Below are 19075 nucleotides of genomic sequence, written 5' to 3' on the forward strand. Positions count from 1 at the left end.
TGTGAAGTAGGCAGAATTTACCTATTTCTCCCTCCCTCCCTCCCTCCCTCCCTTCTTTCCATCACATACAGGCAATTCTTTTTTTTTTTTTAATATTCCAATTCTTTAATTTAATTACTTTTTTTTTTAATTTAAGGCAATGGGATTTAGTAACTTGCCCAAGCTCACACATCTAGGCAATTATTAGGTGTCTGAGGTCAAATATGAACTCAGGTCCTTCTGACTCCAGGGTCGGTGATCTAGTCATCAGAGGCAATCAGAGCAAATGGCTGCGTAGTTACCTTCCAACTCTGAGATAAATCATTGACTTTTTCCACCTGTAATAAGGCAGAAACTTAGAAGATGGAAATTCCAGGTCAAGTTTGGGATGATGGCTTATGTTGGCTAGGACATGGAGTGAGTGAATTGGGGTAATGTAAAATAAACTCAGAAGGATAAATTAAAAACAGATTAAGGAGATCCTGAAATTCTAGACTTAAGAGTTTGTAATGAGCCAAACAAGAGAATGCCGTGGAGTAGAGGTGGGAGAAACTAAAGCAGAGAAATCAGTTAGGAAGCCATTCCTGCAGCCCACCTTGGAGGGAGGGAATGAAGACTTGACCTAGGTTGTTGGCACGAGTGGAGAAAGGACACGTGAAAGATATTTTTATGGTAGAATTAATAGAATTTATTGATTCATATTTAGTGGATTAGTCTATGAAGACCCTTATCCCACACTTGAGCTATTTTGCTATAGACACTTAACTGATGTTTATCCTTGACTTTATTAATTTATTCATTTGATTTTTATTACATGTCTACTAGACAGAATTTTTTTTTTTTTAGGTTTTTGCAAGGCAAACGGGGTTAAGGGCTTGCCCAAGGCCACACAGCTAGGTCATTATTAAATGTCTGAGGCCGGATTTGAACTCAGGTATTCCTGACTCCAGGGCCGGTGCTCTATCCACTGTGTCACCTAGCCACCCCTATTACATGTCTTCTAGCATAATCCCTTATATTAGGTATCTCCATCTCTCCCTGCCTTTATTCTGAAATTGTTATCAGGGTAATCATCTCAATGTATAGCTTAGATCATGTTCATCTCCCTACTCCTAACATCTTCAAGAGCTCCCCATTGGCCATCAATTAAAAACTGTCTCCTTAACCAGAAATCCAAGGTCCACCACAAACTTAGTGCAGCCTTTCCTTTTCAGCTTGATCTGCCCTTGTTCCCCAAAACATAATCCACTGGACGGACATTGAAACTAACCAATCCCCTTTCCCATTTCCATATCTTTGTCCACACTGTTTCCTCTTCCCCGAATCCTGTTGTTCATATTTGGAGTTTGACATCTTGTTCACCATACAGCTCCTTCACCCCCAAAATACACTCTTTGTGAATTCCTACACATTTTACATCTCTCTTTTGGGAGCTGTTTTATTAAAATCTTTTGTTACACTGTCATTATTTCTCGATCTCTTGCCCCATTAATTTGAATGGCTAAATAGTTTGTCTTGTTGTTTCTAACAGCCCTAGGGAAAAGAATGTAGGACAGATGGGGCTTACCTGGAACATTTAAATTGAGTTATCTGATCTGTCTAGAGACAACATAGGGCTAAAGGAAATAACATTGGAACTTTGGTCATGAACCTCGGATCTGTTATTGACTACCTTTGTGATTTTGAGCAAATTGTTTAACCTCTGGGGGTTCCAGTCGCCTTCTCTATACAACGAAGGAAGCTACCTAGCTCCCTGGATGAAATACCCAGAAGTACCTTGAAAATAGTAGGTAATTAATAAATTGAATTGATTAATTAAATTAAATTGACCTAAGAAAGGAGTTGAACTCAATTTCAACTTTCAAATCATAAACCTAAATCCTTTCCAAAAACAAAGAATCCTTTTGAAAAGTAAATAATTATTCTTGATTTTTTAAAAATGCAAGCTATATGGTGACTTGTCTAAATAATATAAGGATAATTATAATATATTATGGTATATTAAGATGATGCTAATTACAATCATGCTAGTTAATTTTCATGTAGTGATTTAAAGTTTGTAGAATGATTTACAAATATTTTATCTCCCATAAGATATAAGTATTATTATTATTACCTTTATTTTACAGATGAGGAAACTGAGGCACATAGTTTAAGTGCCTTTAAATGATAGTTACTCTGGGACTTTAAGGTTCCATGGGTAGCTATAGTCTGAAGTCTAGACTCTCTTTGCAGTGAGTAGAAGGACCATGCCTATCATGTCAGCACAATAAATGGCGGTCAAAGTAGGCAAGGTACAGGACAGACTAGGCTGGACAATGTCTTCTCCAGGTTTTAAGGGTATATCAGGAATTATATCTATCTTATAATAGGTCATATTATATCTCTATCTCTATCTCTATCTCTATCTCTATCTCTATATCTCTATATCTCTATATCTCTATATCTCTATCTCTATCTCTATCTCTATCTCTATCTCTATCTCTATATCTATATCTATATCTACCCCTCATATAGTTTTCATGATGGGCATGGGGCAGATTTCAGAATGAGAATTATTTTCTTGATTATTTTTAATAAGTGTTAATTTTTTTGTACTGATTATTATTATTTTTTGGCAAGGCAAGGGGGTTAAGTGACTTGTCCAAGGTCACACAGCTAGGTAATTATGAAGTGTCTGACGCAGGATTTTGAACTCAGGTTTTCCTGACTCCAAGGCTGGTACTCTATCCTCTATGCCACCTAGCCGCCCCCTGATCATTCTTAAAGAAGAAGATTACCCTTATCTTAGTCTTTCTCCACCTAATCCATTACAAAAAAGATCATCACAAATAATGAATAAGAAGTAAACATATTTTTTTCTGAACAAATTAGCAAATAGAAATTGGAAGGGTTCTATAGATTAGAATATATACCAAGAAATACACTAAAATAAGTGAAATTTGGGGTGGCTAGGTGGCGCAGTGGATAGAGCACCGGCCCTGGAGTCAGGAGTACCTGGGGTCAAATCCAGTCTCAGACACTTCATAATTACCTAGCTGTGTGGCCTTGGGCAAGTCACTTAACCCCACTGCCTTGCAAAAAAAAATCTAAAATAAGTGAAATTTTCAGTTGGAAGAGTACAAACTGAGAGAGAGAGAGAGAGAGAGAGAGAGAGAGAGAGAGAGAGAGAAGGGAAGGTAAAGTCTTTTTTTTTTTTTTTTTTTTTTTTTAGCAATCTTTAGAATTATAGTCTAAGTCAAGAATACACAGATAGGTGGTGCAACTGACCTGATTAAGTTCTGGACCTGAAGTCAGGAAGCCTCCTCTTCCTGAGTTCAAAGTCAGATTATGTCCATCCTCCTACTAGCTATGTGACCCTGGACAAGTCACTTAACCTAACTTGCCTTAATTATAAAATGAGGCAGTTAGGTGATGTAGTGGACTTCAATTCTGGTCCCAGACACTTAATAGCCACAATCAGGTCATTTAACCTTTGTCTATCTCAAATTTCTAATCTGTAAAATGGAATAGGAAGACTTCTAAGGGTTAGTGTGAGAATCAAATGAGTTAATATTTGGAAAGTGTTTTTACAATCTTAAAATACAAAGAATTACAAACCTGCATAACCCTGTTATTTTAATGAATCGGATAATGAATGATGAAGAAACTAAGGTTCAAAGGGATCCTAGCTTTGGGACTGGAAGGAATCTAAGAGTCTGTCAAATTCATCCCTCTCTTTTTATAGAGGAGACTGAGGCCCTTCTGAAGCAGGAAACTGGGAAGGTCAATGCACTCGTCCAGTAGAACACCCCTAAGGCACCCCTTCTTCGGGAGAGGGGGACGCAATGGAGAGTCTTATCTTGAGAATGGAAGCCCTAGCCAACTGGACCTGGGGATGGGAGGGAGCATGACGAAATGACTGCTTAAACAGTAACCCAGGGACACAGAGAGGTGTGTGTCTGGCAGCCAATAGATGCAATCATGGACTAAGAGGTGCCATTGGGTTGAAGTCGGCTGACGAACATCAACCCGGCAGACTCTAGGCTGGGGGTCAGTGACCTGGGAGGTAAAGGGTCCTTTTAGACTCAAGGCCCCACCTCCCTCCCATTGCTTCCCTTTCTGCTCCCTCTTGCCTCTGCCTTTGCTCTCCTCCCACAGTATCATTCCTGGCCTAGTGCCTTTGTTGCTAGGAGAACACCCATTGTGGCTCAGGGAGAGATTACCAGCTGTCTTTGGAGATCTTGCATTTCTATTCCAGTTTTTCTCCTTAGCATTTTGTGACTTTGAATCAAATCTCCTTGCCCCAAGTCTCGCCTCTCTGGACTTGAGTTTTCTCAGTTATAAAATGAAAGCTAGACAAAATGGTTCCTAAGATCCTGTCTGGCTCTAAATCTTTACAAACTTTAAAGAAGTTAATGAACCCTCTCATTTTACAGATAAAGAAACTGAGACTCATAGAGGTAAGAGAGCATAGATTTGGAGCTGGAAGGGACCTTAGGGGCTAACAAATCCACCTCCATCCTAATTTCTTTGTAGAATTTTAGAAATCTCATTATTGAGATTTATGGGATAGACAGGAGTGCTAGTCTGGTATCCTGATGGAGACCCTAGCTGTCTGACCTTGGCCCAGTCACTTAATTTGCATCTGCCTCAGTTTCCTTAATTGTAAAAATTGGGCATAATATTAATTTCTCACAGGGTTGTTGTGAGGATCAAATGAGACAGTAGAACATAATAATTATTAATTAATTAATAATTATTTGTCCTTTTCCTCTTTCCTCTTCATTATTGGATTGAGAGAGGGGGATGAATTCTATGCAGCAACAACCCTCTTATAACGCCGTAAATTTAGAGGCAGAAGAAAACTTGGGGAGTCATCTAGTTTCTGTCATGGAAGAGAGATGAAAAACAATAACATCAATAAAAGTTTGAAAAGGGAAATTACTTGCTCAAGGTCACACAGATACATCACTTGAATACAGGTCATCTCATTCCAAGTCCAAACAATATTTCTTCCATATCACCTTATTTCCATCAATATTGTTCATAAAAGCAAAGATTAAAGAACAAAGAATAAGTAATAGTCCTCTGCCTGGCTCTGGATCTAACCATTGGTTCTATTGGAATTGGAGTCAGGAAGAACTGGATTCAAATGATGACTAAGGTACTTAGAAATTTATCTTTAAAATATAGGGAACAGATGAGATGACCTCTGGTATATGCTATCTCCATTTTATGGATGAGGAAATTGAGGCAACCAGGGGTTAAGGGACTTTTCCAGGTAAGTATCTGAGGTCAAATTTGAACTCGGGTTTTCCTCATTTGATGCCATCACACTAACAGCTGTTCCAATGAATGACTTAAGGAAAAATGACCAATAAGAGGAAGTGATGGAGGAGTGGAACAGTCTTCAAGGGTGAGAAGGATGCTTTTCTATCCTCTAAAATCTTGGTCAATAATCTGCCCATTTACTGAGGTCATCCCTGATGGTAATGGGAGAAGGGTATGTGGAAGACTCCATAGAAGACCATTATCTCTCTAATCCCATACTTGGCAGTTGTGTTAACCTTTCTGGGCCTCAGTTTCCTCATTTGTAAATGGAGAGTTTATGTTGTCTGTAAGGTCTCTACCCTTAGGGTCTCTTCCAAACCTATAATTCCAGGATTGGAAGACCGAGTCTCCAGAAGCCAGATCCAGAATTCTTTCTACCATGCCTCTAGAGGGTTCTCCAGTGGTTCCTTTATCCCTCTCTCTCTGTTTTTCTATTTTTCCTTAATTGAATGTGGCAGTCTTCCAGGGATCTGGGCAAAGTGTCCTTATCACTTGGGAGGAGGAGCTGAAGGTCTAAACTCCAACGGGAAGTTGAGCCAGGTGCTGGGGCCATCAGCCTGAGGAGTGAGTCGGAGGGGAAGGGCCAGCCTTGGCAGTGAGGTAAGCCAAGCAAGTCTCTGGGTCTTTCCAACCTATGGGAGGGCAGAAGTTTGAGGGGCCCTCCAGGATTTTTTTATCTTTTTTTTTTTTTTTAACACAGTGGTTGTTAACATAGTAATCATTAAATAGATGCTTGGTGATTGACCTATTGTCACCTGATTTTTAGGACATAGAATAAAAATGAGAGGGAGGGGCTTGGCCACCCAGAGGATATAAGGGCAAATTTTTAGAAAATAATAGAAGTCTTCACTGGTGATGGGGAAACTGGGCTAGGCTTCTGGGGAGAGAGGGATTGAAAGAAGCTTTGGGTCTGGGTCTGGGGCAGGGTCTATCCATTTTCCCTCCATGAGACAGTTGCCATTTGGAGATATTTTAAGAAAGGAACCCCATCTCTGGTATCCAATGGAAATAACTTTATTTTTCACCCTTATTTTATGGGACTCAGAAAAGGGAGTTAAAGCCAGTCCTTGAGAAGCAGGCTGACTTGAAGCTCTCTGTTCAGTCTTCTGTGTCCCCCAAGGACTGGGGGAGAGTAAAGAGGCATGTGGTACAGGTGATGATGTTTGTCCTTCCTTCTCAAAGAAGACCCTGACATCAGGAGGTGATGCTGTGACAAGCAAGTGAATTGAATTTGAGTGAGCCAGCCTCACTTTCTCCTCCAGAGTCATCTGAGTCCAGTAGCCAGATAGGAATCAGCATGACTGGAGATGGTTCTGGTTGAGAGGCAGTCAGGTTTAGGTGACTTGTCCAAGGTCATAAAGCTAGTAAGCACCTGAGATCAGATTTGAACTCTATCCACTATACCGCCTAGCTGCCTAGGTGTAGCTTTCTACCCACGAACCCCATAGAATGGGTCCATGATTTAATAGACACTTTATTGGGATAAGCACTAATGACTCTCCTCTAATTCTATAGTCATGTATTTCTCTGTGCCTTGATTTCTTTCTTCTTTTTTTTTTTTTTTTGTAAAATGAGTCTTTGTACCTGAATACCAGCATCCTATGAAACATTAAACCGACCTCTGGGTGAAACCTTTAGATGTGGACTCTACTTTATAAATCTCAGAATCTTTCTTTTCTGTTATTCCTGTTCTGGAAGGAAGGAAGGAAGAGGAAATATTGTTACCTTCATCTTATTCTTCCTGGAGCTAAGAGATCAAAGGTCTGAGAGTCTCCCAGAGTTGCTAGGGCTCAAACCAGGATCTTCTATCCTTTGCCCTTTTCTTTTCTTTTTTTTTGCAAGGCAATGGGGTTAAGTGGTGTTCTTTGCTCTTTTCATAGGATTTTAGGAGACAATGGGGGTGAGTTCTGGATTTAGACCCAGAGGATCTGGGTTCAAATCCTCCCTCTGAATCTTACTGATTTTTTTCAGTCATTTCACTCATATCCAACTTTTTGTGACCCCATTGGGATTTTCTTGGCAGAGATACTGAAATGATCTTTCTCCAGCTCATTTTACAGGTGGGGAAACTGAGGCACATAGGGTTATGTGACATGCACAGGATCTCATAGATAGTAAGTGTCTGAAGCCAGATTTGAGCACAGGAAGATGAGTTTTCCTGACTCCAGGTCTGACTTTATTCACTATGGTGTCACCTAGCTGCGCCTTGAAGCTTTACTATCAATCCTTAGAATTAGATCTTTATCTCTCGGGGTCTCAGTTTCCTGCTCTGTAAAATGGATGGGGTTGGACTAAATGACCTCTGAAGTTCCATCCATCTGTGAATCTGTGACCTTGTGATTTCTGGGTATACAATAAGATACCTGTGATCTAATCTGTGTTCCAAGATGACATGTGTCCTGGGGACATCCCATGCAGACACCTAACAACCACATACAAGAAAAGCCTCTGCTATTCTGAGAGGGCAGTAAGAGGCAGAGAGCAAACTTACTGCTTGGAATTAGAATCCTTGGGTTGGCATCCCAACTCATTGCCATTTACTGACCCAACAAACAGGGATGAACCACTTTTCTCCACCCATAAAACAGGGAGAAGGTTCGAAACCTGGGGAAAACTCTACCAGTCCAGAGAGGGACCTTCTCTAGAGTCCTGAGAGTTTAAGAGGCTTATTCAAAGTTAGGACTTGAATTCAGGGCTTTATGGCTTTTTTTTTTTGCAAGGCAATGAGGTTAAGTGGCTTGCCCAAGGCCACACAGCTAGGTCATTATTGTCTGAAGTGGAATTTGAGTCAGGTCCTCCTGACTCCAGGGCCCGTGCTTTATCTACTAACCCCACCTAGCCGCCCCTGGCTTTAAGACTTTCAAAAGACTGGTGTCATTCATTCCTCATCCCCTCCACTCTGCTCCCTTCTCCTCTCCCCTCCCCTCCTCCCCTTCCCCTCCCCTCTCCTCTCCCCTCCCATCCCACCCTCTCTTATCCCATCTCATCCCATACTACACCATCCCATCCCATCCCATATCATACCGTACCATACTGTACTGTGTGTGTGTGTGTGTGTGTGCGTGCACACACACACACACACACACACACATAAATATCTATATATATATATATATATATATGTATAGTCTAAATCTGATACTCTTTGCAAATCTGAATGCTAGCCTCTGCTCTCTACAAGGTCTGTGCCTCTCCAGTTATAAATCTGAAGGCAGGTCTGTCTGTGAAACAGCCTAGTCCCCATCTAATTGCATTTGCAAGTTTGGGTTTTCACAGCTGTGTAAACAATCAAAGTAAAGACCATCCTGAGAAAGCAGGAAAGTGGTCTGGTTATCTCTATAAGAGACAGAATAAATTCTTATACTTATGACCTTTAGAAAGGGAGAAATCCCAATGTTTAATATATCTATATTATATCTGATAACAAGGCAACAGTCCTGTTGCTAATTGGATCTTTGTCAGTTCTGACATAAAACAGATCTTATGGATGGGTTAGAGAATCATAAAATAATCAATGGCACCTTTATGTATTAATAGATAACCTGATTAGTTGGCCACCAAAATTTTATGATCCTTTCTGAGATTTCTATAAATATTGTTTCTTCATTAAGATCCTGGTTGGTATTTTTAATGATACCATCCATCCATGGGTTCAGAGCTTTATGGATAAAATTAACTTTTTGCTATTTCACTTTTAGCCCAAGAAAATTATGGTTAACAATATAAACATATATATATATGCATACATATATATATGCATGCATGTATATCTGCTATATCAGTTTTAAAAAAAGAAATATGATTGTAGATGATGGTAGATCATCATTTTTTTTAGGTTTTTGCAAGGCAAATGGGGTTAAGTGGCTTGCCTAAGGCCATACAGCTAGGTAATTATTAAGTGTCTGACACTGGATTTGAACCCAGGTACTCTTGACTCCAGGGCCGGTGCTTTACCCACTGCGCCACCTAGACATCCCTGGATCATCCTTATTTTTATTAGGAATTTTTTCTGTCACCCAGAAATTCTAGCATCTTACCTAACTCCCTAGTGAGTTTTGTTAATTGTGAAGGAAGGAGGATCATGGAAGCAGAGATTCAAAGCTAGAAGGGAGCTCATTAGTCATCTAGTCCTCATGTTGGGCAGACAAAGTCATAAATGAATCAGTCCTTACCTTGATGGGATTAAATTGCAATGGAAGAGACATATTTACACATATACACATACACATTATATGCATGTATGCATTTATCTATATATGTATATATACACAGACTAGATATAAGATCAATTCAAGACTGTTAGGAAGAGAGGCAGGATATGAGCACTTGAGGAAGGGGGGAGATCAAGAAAAATTTTGTCTTCAACGTAATGTTAAAGTGAATCTTGAAAGAATTTGAAGAGGGAGAGTAGGGAGGGAAGACATTAGAGAGATTAGAGATGGAATGTCTTATGTCTGGAGCAGAAATGAGGCCAGGATGGTTGGACCATAGAGTGTGTGGAGGAGCAAAAGGTGAAAATCTACCTGTTGAAATTTAGGAAGAGGCCAGATGGTGAAAAATGTTAAAAGCCAAATGGAGGTGTTTATATTTGATCCTAACTAATAACCTGATTATTTAACTGATGGTGGCTGTCTTCACCACCGGCTGTTAGCACATCAAAATGGTGTTTGTTGAGTTGGGGAGGGAGATGTACTCTACTGGAGTTAATTGAGAATAATAAGACTTAATATTTTTACACACACACACACACACACACACACACACACACACACACACTCACACAGACTTGTTTTTAGAGGGTTGTAAAGAGTTTTATAATTATTATCTCATTTGATCCTTACAACAAGCCTAGGAGGTCAGTGCCATTTTACGGATGAGGAAATTGGGTAAACAGAGGTGAAATAATTTCCTTGGGTCCCACAGGTAGTAAAAGTCTGAGACTGAACCAGAACTCATGTCTTCCTGACTCCAGGTCAACTACTTTCTCCACCTAATTGTCTTATAACCAATCATAATTTTGTAGTTCAGTCATTTCTGTCATACCCGAGTGTTTGTGATTCCATTTTTTTTTTTATGTTTTTGCAAGGCAATAGGGTTAAGTGGGTTGCCCAAGGCCACACAGCTAGGTAATTATTAGGTGTCTGAGACCGGATTTGAACCCAGGTATTCCTGACTCCAAGGCCGGTGCTTTATCCACTATGCCACCTAGCCGACCCCTGGAGTTTTCTTAGTAAAGATGCTGGAAGGTTTGCATTTCCTTCTCCAAACTAATAGAAATAGTTAGCAATTATGAAATGCCTACTGTGTACAGGCACTATATTAAGAGTTGTACAAGTTTCTCATTTGATCCTCACAGCAGGAGATTTGTTATTATCTCCATTTTAGAGATGAGGAAACAGAGGTGCAGAGAGAGGTTCACCAGCATCACGACGTTAGCTAATGACTGGGGCTGGGATGTAGACTTGGGTTTTCCTAACCTCAAGCCCGTTCTTTTAAGGTGATAAGGGTCCCTAAAACGCAAGCTAAACAAAGCTATAAATGGAGGACAACAGCTTCCCCTTGGGCTCCCTTCTGGTTTGTACCTCATCCCTCCTTGGGAAGCTCTGTGATGAGGTTCTAGAGGGAAATGGAAGGGAGCCCAGATGCCATCTGGTCTAGCAGCTGCATTTGTAAAACAAGGAAAATGGGGCTCAGAATGCTCCAGTGACTTGCTGCAGGTCACACAGGTGGTCAGCCGGAGAGATGGGATGGGGAGGGGGCTGTTCTCAATCTAAAGATGCCAAGATCATCACATTCTGGGAGTAAACAAAGTCGGCTTTCAAGGAGCAGGAACTGTCCAGCTTGGATCTGAGACCATCCTGCCCAGTGATTCCCCTTTGGCCCAGGATCTTTCCCTGGAGGACACAGTTTGGGCACTTAATGGTTTGGTTTGGGGGTCGTGTCTTGGAGAGGCGGGGCTCCACCCAGTGGTCGATCAGACACATTGCAACGGAGGGGCGGGCAGCTAGGAGTTCCTGAGGTCTTCAAAAGGTCCTGGTCATCATGAAATTGGGAGGCCCCTTCAAACAGGGATTGTCAGGGCTTGGAAGGGGCCTTAAAATGGGGAATGTCAGAGCTGGGAGAGGTCTTAGAGCAGGGGATGTCAGGACTGGGAGAGATCTTAGAAGAGGGAATGTCGGGGTTGGAAGTGGTCTTAGAATGGGGTTGTCAGGACTGGAAAAGGGTCTTAGAACAGGGGGGTGACAGGTCTGGGAAGGGCCTGGAGAGGTGCATTAATAAGGAATCTCTCCCTACCTCCAACCTCTTTATACTAGAACAAACTGAAGGTCAGGAGAGAGTACCACCCCAAGAACCACAGAGTTTATTTGGGGCAGATGTTCTGCCATTCTGGAGCTCCTGAAGCTCAAGAGGCCAGGTGGGTGAGAGAGGTGACTTCTTGGACCTTAGGGGGGGTTCTGTTTGATTTACCTTCCTCTGAGCTCAATGGTCAGGATGGCAGTTCTTTCCAAGATGAAAAAGTGGGAAGAAAAGAATTCTGGATATGGAGTCAATTCAATTCCATAAACATATATTAGGTACCTGCTGTGAACCAGACTCTATGTTTTGTGCTAGGGATACAAAAAAATGGGATACTCCCTGTCCTCAAAGACTCAATTTATTGAATTGAATTTATTTTATTGAATTCAATCAAAATTATTCAATTAATAAATTATCAATTATTATGAATTAATAAACCAACTTTATTAAACACCTATCAAGTGCCAATCACTGGGGATAAAAGAAGAGACAAAAGATAATCTGTGCCCTCAAGAAGATCATAATCTAATGTCAGAAAATCTGGGTTCAAATCCTGCCTCTGCTTCCTTGCTGTGTGACCTCTAGGTCTCAGATGTTACATCTATACAATGTACAATCTATACAGTCTATCCAAGAAATTTTGACCAGATATTTTGGTTCAATTTTGACCAAGCTCTAAATCTATTATCTACAGCTTTCTATGACTTCCTCTTTCTCTCTTCCAACTCCCCAGACTCAGGGACTGAGACAAAAAGGCAGCAGGCTCCAGAAGATAAGTTTTAGTACCAATTTTGGTTGACGCTTTTCTCTAGTCTAATAATTTCACAAACAATCCCTCCCCAAAGTAAATTGCCCCAAACAATCAAGCAAAGTCACCTGAAAGAGGGTTTGTGATGGACAGATGGTACAAATCCATTTCCTTTTCCCTAGTTTGCCTATTATCGGGAAAACTAAAAGGTATCAGTGCTGTCTACTGGCTTGACCAGTTTTGTGTTATATAATATTTTAAATTATCCTTACAAGGATAATTACCCATCCTGTAAATTGTTTTCTCTTTCTGATTTCTTCCTCTCCTCATCAGTTCATATAAATTTTCTTACTTCTTAGAATTCTTCATATGCTATATTTTTTTAGGTTTTTTTTTTTTTTGCAAGGCAAATGGGGTTAAGTGGCTTGCCCAAGGCCACACAGCTAGGTAATTATTAAGTGTCTGAGACCAGATTTGAACCCAGGTACTCCTGACTCCAGGGCCGGTGCTTTATCCACTGCGCCACCTAGCCATCCCTCATATGCTATATTCTTTACAGCTCCAGACTAGTCTTGTTCACTTTTTCCAGGCTGGGATCCTCTATGAGAGGCAATTTGGAATAGTGGGGAAAGAAGTAGATCTGAGACCTGGGTTTCAGCTTCATCTTTCATGTATGCTGGCTGTGTTGGAGTAAATTGCAGAACCGCTGCCTATCGCCATCATGAGAAAATGTTTCTTCCTAAGGAACTTTCTGGAGGGATAGGATCAATCTATGAATCTTTAGTAAGCAATTACTATGTGCAGTCCATAGAGCATTGGGTCTGGAATCAGGAAGACTTATCTTCCTGAGTTCAAATATGGTCTCTTACTAGCTGTGTAACTCTGGGTAAGTCTCTTCACTGTGTTTGCCTCGGTTTCCTCATCTGTCAAATGAGCTGGAGAAGGAAATGGCAAGCCACTGCAGAATCTCTGCCAAGAAAACATCAAATCTGGCCTCAAATACTGTCTTTTTTTTTAATTAAAGATTTTATTTATTTTGAGTTTTACAATTTTTCCCCTAATTTTACTTCCCTCCTCCCACTCCCCCAGAAAGCAATTTGTCAGTCTTTACATTGTTTCCATGTCAAACACTTTCTATCTGTGTGAGTCACCTCACCCTGTTTGCCTCAGTTTCCTCATCTGTAAAATGAACTGGAGAAGCAAATAGCAGACCACTCCACCATCTCTGCCAAGAAAACTCAGTATGGTATCATGAAGAGTTGGACACAACAGAATTGATGAAACAACAATGTACCTGATACTCCAAGTCCCAGATAAAATTCCACTTTTCCTCTTACTCCTAGTGCCTTCCCTCTGTTGGATATCTCCAGTTTTCTTGTGTGTAACTTGGTTGTACATAGTTGTTGTCATGTTGGGTCTCCCCTGTTGGACTGTGGTCTTGCTTTGGATTCCAAATGTTTGGTAGAGTGCTAGGCTCATAGAAGGTACTTTAAAATATTTATTGCCTAGGGATACAAAGAAAGGGAGCTCACATTCTGAGCTGGGGTTTTTTTTTTGAGTTTTTGAGTTTTGAGTTTTACATTTTTCTCCCTTCCCCCCTTGACAGAAAATAATCCAACATGGGCCATAAATGTCTAATCATGCTAAACATAGATTCATGCTAGTTATGCTGTGAGGGAAGAATCAAATCAAAACAGAGAAAAATAAGAGAGAGAAAAACTTTAATACATAAGTCAACTTTTAAAAACTGAAGATTGGGGCAGCTGGGTGGCACAGTGGATAGACCGGCCCTGGAGTCAGGAGGACTTGAGTTCAAATGCGGCCTCAGACACTTAATAATTACCTAGCTGTGTGGCCTTGGGCAAGTCCCTTAACCCCATTGCCTTGCAAAAACTTTAAAAAAAAATTGAAAATAGTAAATTTTGGTCTGCATTTAAACTCCACTGTTCCTTCACTGGATATGGATGATATTTTCCATCACAAGTCTTTTAGAATCATCTTTGATTGCTGTACTGCTAAGATGAACAAATCCATATAGTTGATCACTCAATGTTGCTCTTAGAGTGCAATAATGCTCTGATTCTGTTCACTGCCCTCAGCATCAATTCTTGCAAATTTTCCCATGCTATTCTGAAGTCCTATCTTTGTAGTATAAAGGTATGGTCAAAATTTTTATGCAGATTTGCCAAATTATTTGGGCAGCATGCCCCTAACCCCCTCGATGTGGAAAGGATAATTGTAATTACATAAATTATTCTGGCTTTACTTACTTTACTCTGAATCAATTCACACAGATCTTCCCAATTTCCTCTGAAATTATTTCATTATTTCTTATGAATTAAAAAAGAATAATAATAAAAGTAATAGTAGCTAGCTTTTAGATGGTGCTCTAAGGGAAGAATTCTTTATAAATATTTTCGCATTTTATCTTCACAACAACCTCAGGAGGTGGTTGCTATTATTAACAACTGATTTTGCATGAGGATGTAACTTCCCTGTTTTATTTATTTATTTAAGGCAATGGGGTTAAATGACTTGCCCGAGGTCACACCATTAGGCAATTATTAATTGTCTGAGGCTAGATTTGAACTCGGGTTCTCCTGACTCCAGGGTGGGTGCTCTATCTACTGCACCACCTAGCTGCCCCATAACTCCCCTATTTTAGATGAGGAAATTGAGGCAGAGAATGTCAAATGACTTGCCCACAGTCATACAACTGGGAAGTGTCTGAAGCTTGGAATTCAATGTCCTGACTACAGAGTATCTACAGTGGCGATGATGATGATGATGATGACCATAATGAAGAAGATCATGACATCAGGTAAGTGATGCAATGACAAGCAAGTGAATTGGATTTGAGCGAGGGAGTGCTGTGCATCTGGATCCAGTGGTCAGATATGAATCAGAACAACTGGAGATATCCCTGATTGTGAGGAATTGGGGTCACATAGCTACTAAGTGTCTGAGGCTGGATTTGAACTCAGGTCTTCCTATCTTCAGGGTCTGTGCCATTTAGTTGCATGCACCGGGACCCATTCCCCAGTAAGTAGATAGAGCTCCCTTAGTTTCCAGTTTGGGGACTACTATGAAAAGATTTGCTATAAACTTTTTTTCTTCCTTCTTTGATCTCTTTAGGGATATAAGTCTACAAATGATAGAGTTGGGTCACAGTTTAGTGACTTTTGGGGCACATTTCCAAATTACTGTCCAGAATATCTGGATCAATACATTAATGTACTTGTTTGCCCTTAGCCCTCCATCCTCTGTAATTTACCATTTTTTACCTTTGTTTGTTTTCCCAGTATTAGGTAGATCCTCGTTTTAATTGGCATTTCTCTATAGTTAATAATGAGTTGGAATTTTTTTCATATGATTATTGATAACTTTGATTACTTCCTTTGAAAATTGCCTGTACATTTCACTGGATTATACATGCATAACCTATATCAGATTTTTTTGTTGCTGGGAGAGGTGGGAGGGAAGGGAGAGAGGAGGAAAAATTGAACACAAGTGAATGTTGAAAACTATCTTTACATGTAATTGAAAAAAAGTACTATTAAGATTTTAAAAAATCAAATTTTTAAAAATTGCCTGTAGATAAATATCCTTTATCTATTAGGAGATGCCTCTTGTTTCAATAAGTTAAACTGACGCTTTATATATCTTCTCAAAAGAAACATGAGTTGCACAGATTTAGAGGATCCACCCCAAATGTTCACATGAACTATTTTTTACTCAGTTTATGGGACAACATTGGACACACTGTAACCTGATTCTAACATAGAGACGTCATTCTGGTTTTCTTTGAGAATGAAGGACAGCTGTCACTCCCACCACCTTCGCTTTATATCTTGGACATGAGACCCTCATCAGAGAAACAGCACAAAACTGTTCCTCCTGTTATCTGTTTCCCTTCTAATTTTAACCACATTATATTTATTTGTAGAAAACTTTTCCATTTCATCTGATGAAAACTATCGATTTAATTTTCTGTGAACCTCGCTTCATCTATTTAGTCATGAATTATTTCCCAATCCAAAGATCTGAAAAGTAAATTTTTAACTTGCTCCTCCAATGGGCTGATAATACCATTTTAAAATGTCCAAGTCATGTATCCATGTGGAGTTTCTCTTAGTGTCCGGTCTGAGATGTTGGTCTAATGCCAGTGTTCCTTTCCAGTTTCCCCAGCAGTTTTAGTCTAACTGTGAGTCTCGACCCTAATATCTTAGGTTTTGGGGTTACTGAAAATTACGTTGCTGGAACTTAATGCTTCTGTGTGGCACAGCCCTGTTCTGTTTCAGTGATCCTTCTATTTCGTTTTATCCACTACCGAGCTGTGGCATGCTTTGACATCTGTGACTGCTGGGATCCCTTACTTGTACGAGGCGACTCCGGCCCCTCTCTGGTCTGGGCTCTTGGCTCCTGGTGTAGACGGGGGATGGGAGACCTTGGTCCTGGGCCATTCAGATTTCCAGGCAGAAGAGGCCACATAGGGGCCGAGTTGGTGCCTGAGCCGCAGGGGAGGGGCCGAGGCTGTGGGAGAGGGGAGCCTGGGACCTGGAGTCCGTGGGAAGCAAAGCAACAGAAGCCGGCCTCCAGGCTCCTCCTGAAATGGGAAGGCAGCCCAGGGAGGCCGGTCAGGAGACCCACTGAAGAAGTCCAGGAGGACGTCTCTTAGGGACCCCTGGACCCTTGGATTTTCCTTTTCCTGACCCTTGTAGTGATTGCTGTGCGGAGCGGTCAGTCCTTCATCCCCTAGAATTCTGTTTTAGTTTGTCCTCCTGCCTGTCTCTCTCACCCCTCTCCTTATCGCCTTCTTCTTCTGATGTCTCTCCTTCCTCCCCTCCCCTTCTATTCTTTTCCTCTGTCTCTCTCTCTTGTATTTCTGTGTCTCTATTTCTTTGCTTCTATTACTCTTTATCTGTCTCTGTGACTTTTTCTGTCTCTGTCTCTGTTTCTTTGTGCCTCTATCTCTCTCTTTGCCTGTTTCTCTTTCTCTGTGTGATTTTTTCTGCCTCTGTCCCTGTTTCCTTGTGTCTCTTTCTTTCTGCCTCTGTTTCTTTTTATCTCTGTTCCTTTTGCTTTTTCTGTGTCTGTCTCTCTGTCCATCTCTATCTCTTTGTCTCTATTTCTCTTTATCTGTATCTGTGACTCTTTTTCTATCTCTGTCTCTCTCTTTGCCTCTGTTTCTCTTTATCTCTCTCTGTGGCCCTTTTGCTGTTTCTGTCTCTCTGCGTTTCTCTGTGTCTCTGTCCATGTCTTTCTTTGTTTCTATCTCTTTTCATCTCTCTCTCTGCCTCTTTCTTTCTCTGTATCTTTGTCCTTTTGCCTTTATTTCTCTGTCTCTCTCTATCCCTGTTTCTTTTATCTCTGTATCTTTTTCCTTTATTTCTCTGTCTCTCTCTATTCCTGTTTCTTTCATCTCTGTCTCTTTCTCTCTCCCTGCACTCCATCTCTCTGATCTCTTGCCTCTAATGTCTAAAGATCTTTTTCATTTCTCCTTGTTTTCTACTCTTAAGATCAGAGGCACTGGCACAGGGATTGGAGCTGTGAATTCATGGATTCAGGGGACTCTGAGATGAGGAAATGCCCTCTGCCAATGAAGGCTGGCACTTTCTCTGCAGCTTACAAGCTTGTAGTTTTGGAGAGTTTCCTAGAGCAGTGAAAGGTTAAGTGATTTGCCCAGGGTCACATGGCCTGTATGAGCAAAAGGTGAAACTTGAAACTTGAAACATGAATTAAATCTTCCTGGCTTAATTAGAGATCATTTCTTGGAAGGAACTTTAGGAATCGTCTATTCCAACTCTCTTAGTTTTGAAAGGAGGAATTTGAGGTCCAGAGAAGGAAAGTGAGTTGCCCAGAGGTATACAGATAAAGATTGTCAAATCTAAGAGCTGAACCCAAGTCTTCTGACTTCAAGGGCAGTGTAGATTCTATTATCCCACCCCCTGTCTCTTCCCTATTCCCTTGTCTATTTTTTCTCTCTGCTTCCTTCTATAACTTTTCTTTCTGCTTCTCTTACGTTTTCTAGTAAATAGTACCTTAGAGCTAGAAAAGAATTTGGAGACCCACTTCTCCCATATTTTTCAGGGGAGGAAAACGGCCCCAGAGAGAGGAGGCAATGAGCAGCTGGTCCCTGCTCCATGTTTGGTGCTCCCACTCTTGGTTGACATCTGTCTTTTTGCTGGTCAGGTTTTTGGAGGTAGGATTCCATGATGGACGGTTCTCAGAAAAGCGGTAATGAGGAACAGAGGCATCTCCACATTGTCACCCCTCTCCTGGAAAGCTGGACGCTATCCCTGGTTGCAGGCACAACTGTCTTCTTAAAACTTGAAAATATCCAGCCAACTGGATCCTTCAAGATTAGAGGCATAGGACACTTCTGCCAGGAGGTGAGGATGTTTGTAATGGAGGGGGGGGCTTTGGTCTGGAGGACAGGTTTTAAGGTCTGTAAGCAAGAAGGAGATTTTGGGTGAGAAGGGAAAGGTGCCTGCCATAAAGGGATCTGGGGAAGGTGTCTGTATGGGTAGTTAGTTGGGGAGGTGTTCAGAACCCCAAGTTCCCTTGACCCAGTTAGACTCATTCCAGGGCTGAACAGACTTCGAGGATTCCGAGGCAGAGGGGTCGTAGTGTCCTTTAGTGTCTGAGATCTAGGCAGCCTGGGAATCTGGGACAGTGCCTAGGGATTGGAAGCTATGTCAAAGTGTGCAATGTCTAGGGATCCAGATCATGGTCACT

General features: G+C 41.0%; 1 protein-coding gene across 8 annotated transcripts in view; it reads left to right on the forward strand.

The window, feature by feature from the left end:
• Positions 1–1685: 1685 nt before the first annotated feature.
• The window catches only part of SDSL (serine dehydratase like), a 31021-nt gene continuing 13631 nt past the window's right edge, over positions 1686–19075 (forward strand). The window contains exons 1-4 of one of the 8 annotated variants that reach the window (XM_074205840.1): positions 1689–1769; positions 5751–5892; positions 15097–15158; positions 18530–18729. In XM_074205840.1, the coding sequence (XP_074061941.1) occupies positions 18550–18729 (180 nt within the window). In that variant the 5' untranslated portion in view covers positions 1689–1769; positions 5751–5892; positions 15097–15158; positions 18530–18549. Of the gene's footprint in view, positions 1770–5750; positions 5893–15074; positions 15159–16435; positions 16542–16571; positions 17077–17929; positions 18201–18529; positions 18730–19075 lie in introns of those variants that run through there. The other 7 variants (XM_074205838.1, XM_074205837.1, XM_074205839.1 and 4 more) reach the window with 7 other exon arrangements.

This window comes from Macrotis lagotis, chromosome X, assembly GCF_037893015.1.
Source record: "Macrotis lagotis isolate mMagLag1 chromosome X, bilby.v1.9.chrom.fasta, whole genome shotgun sequence".
NCBI lineage: Eukaryota > Metazoa > Chordata > Mammalia > Peramelemorphia > Peramelidae > Macrotis > Macrotis lagotis.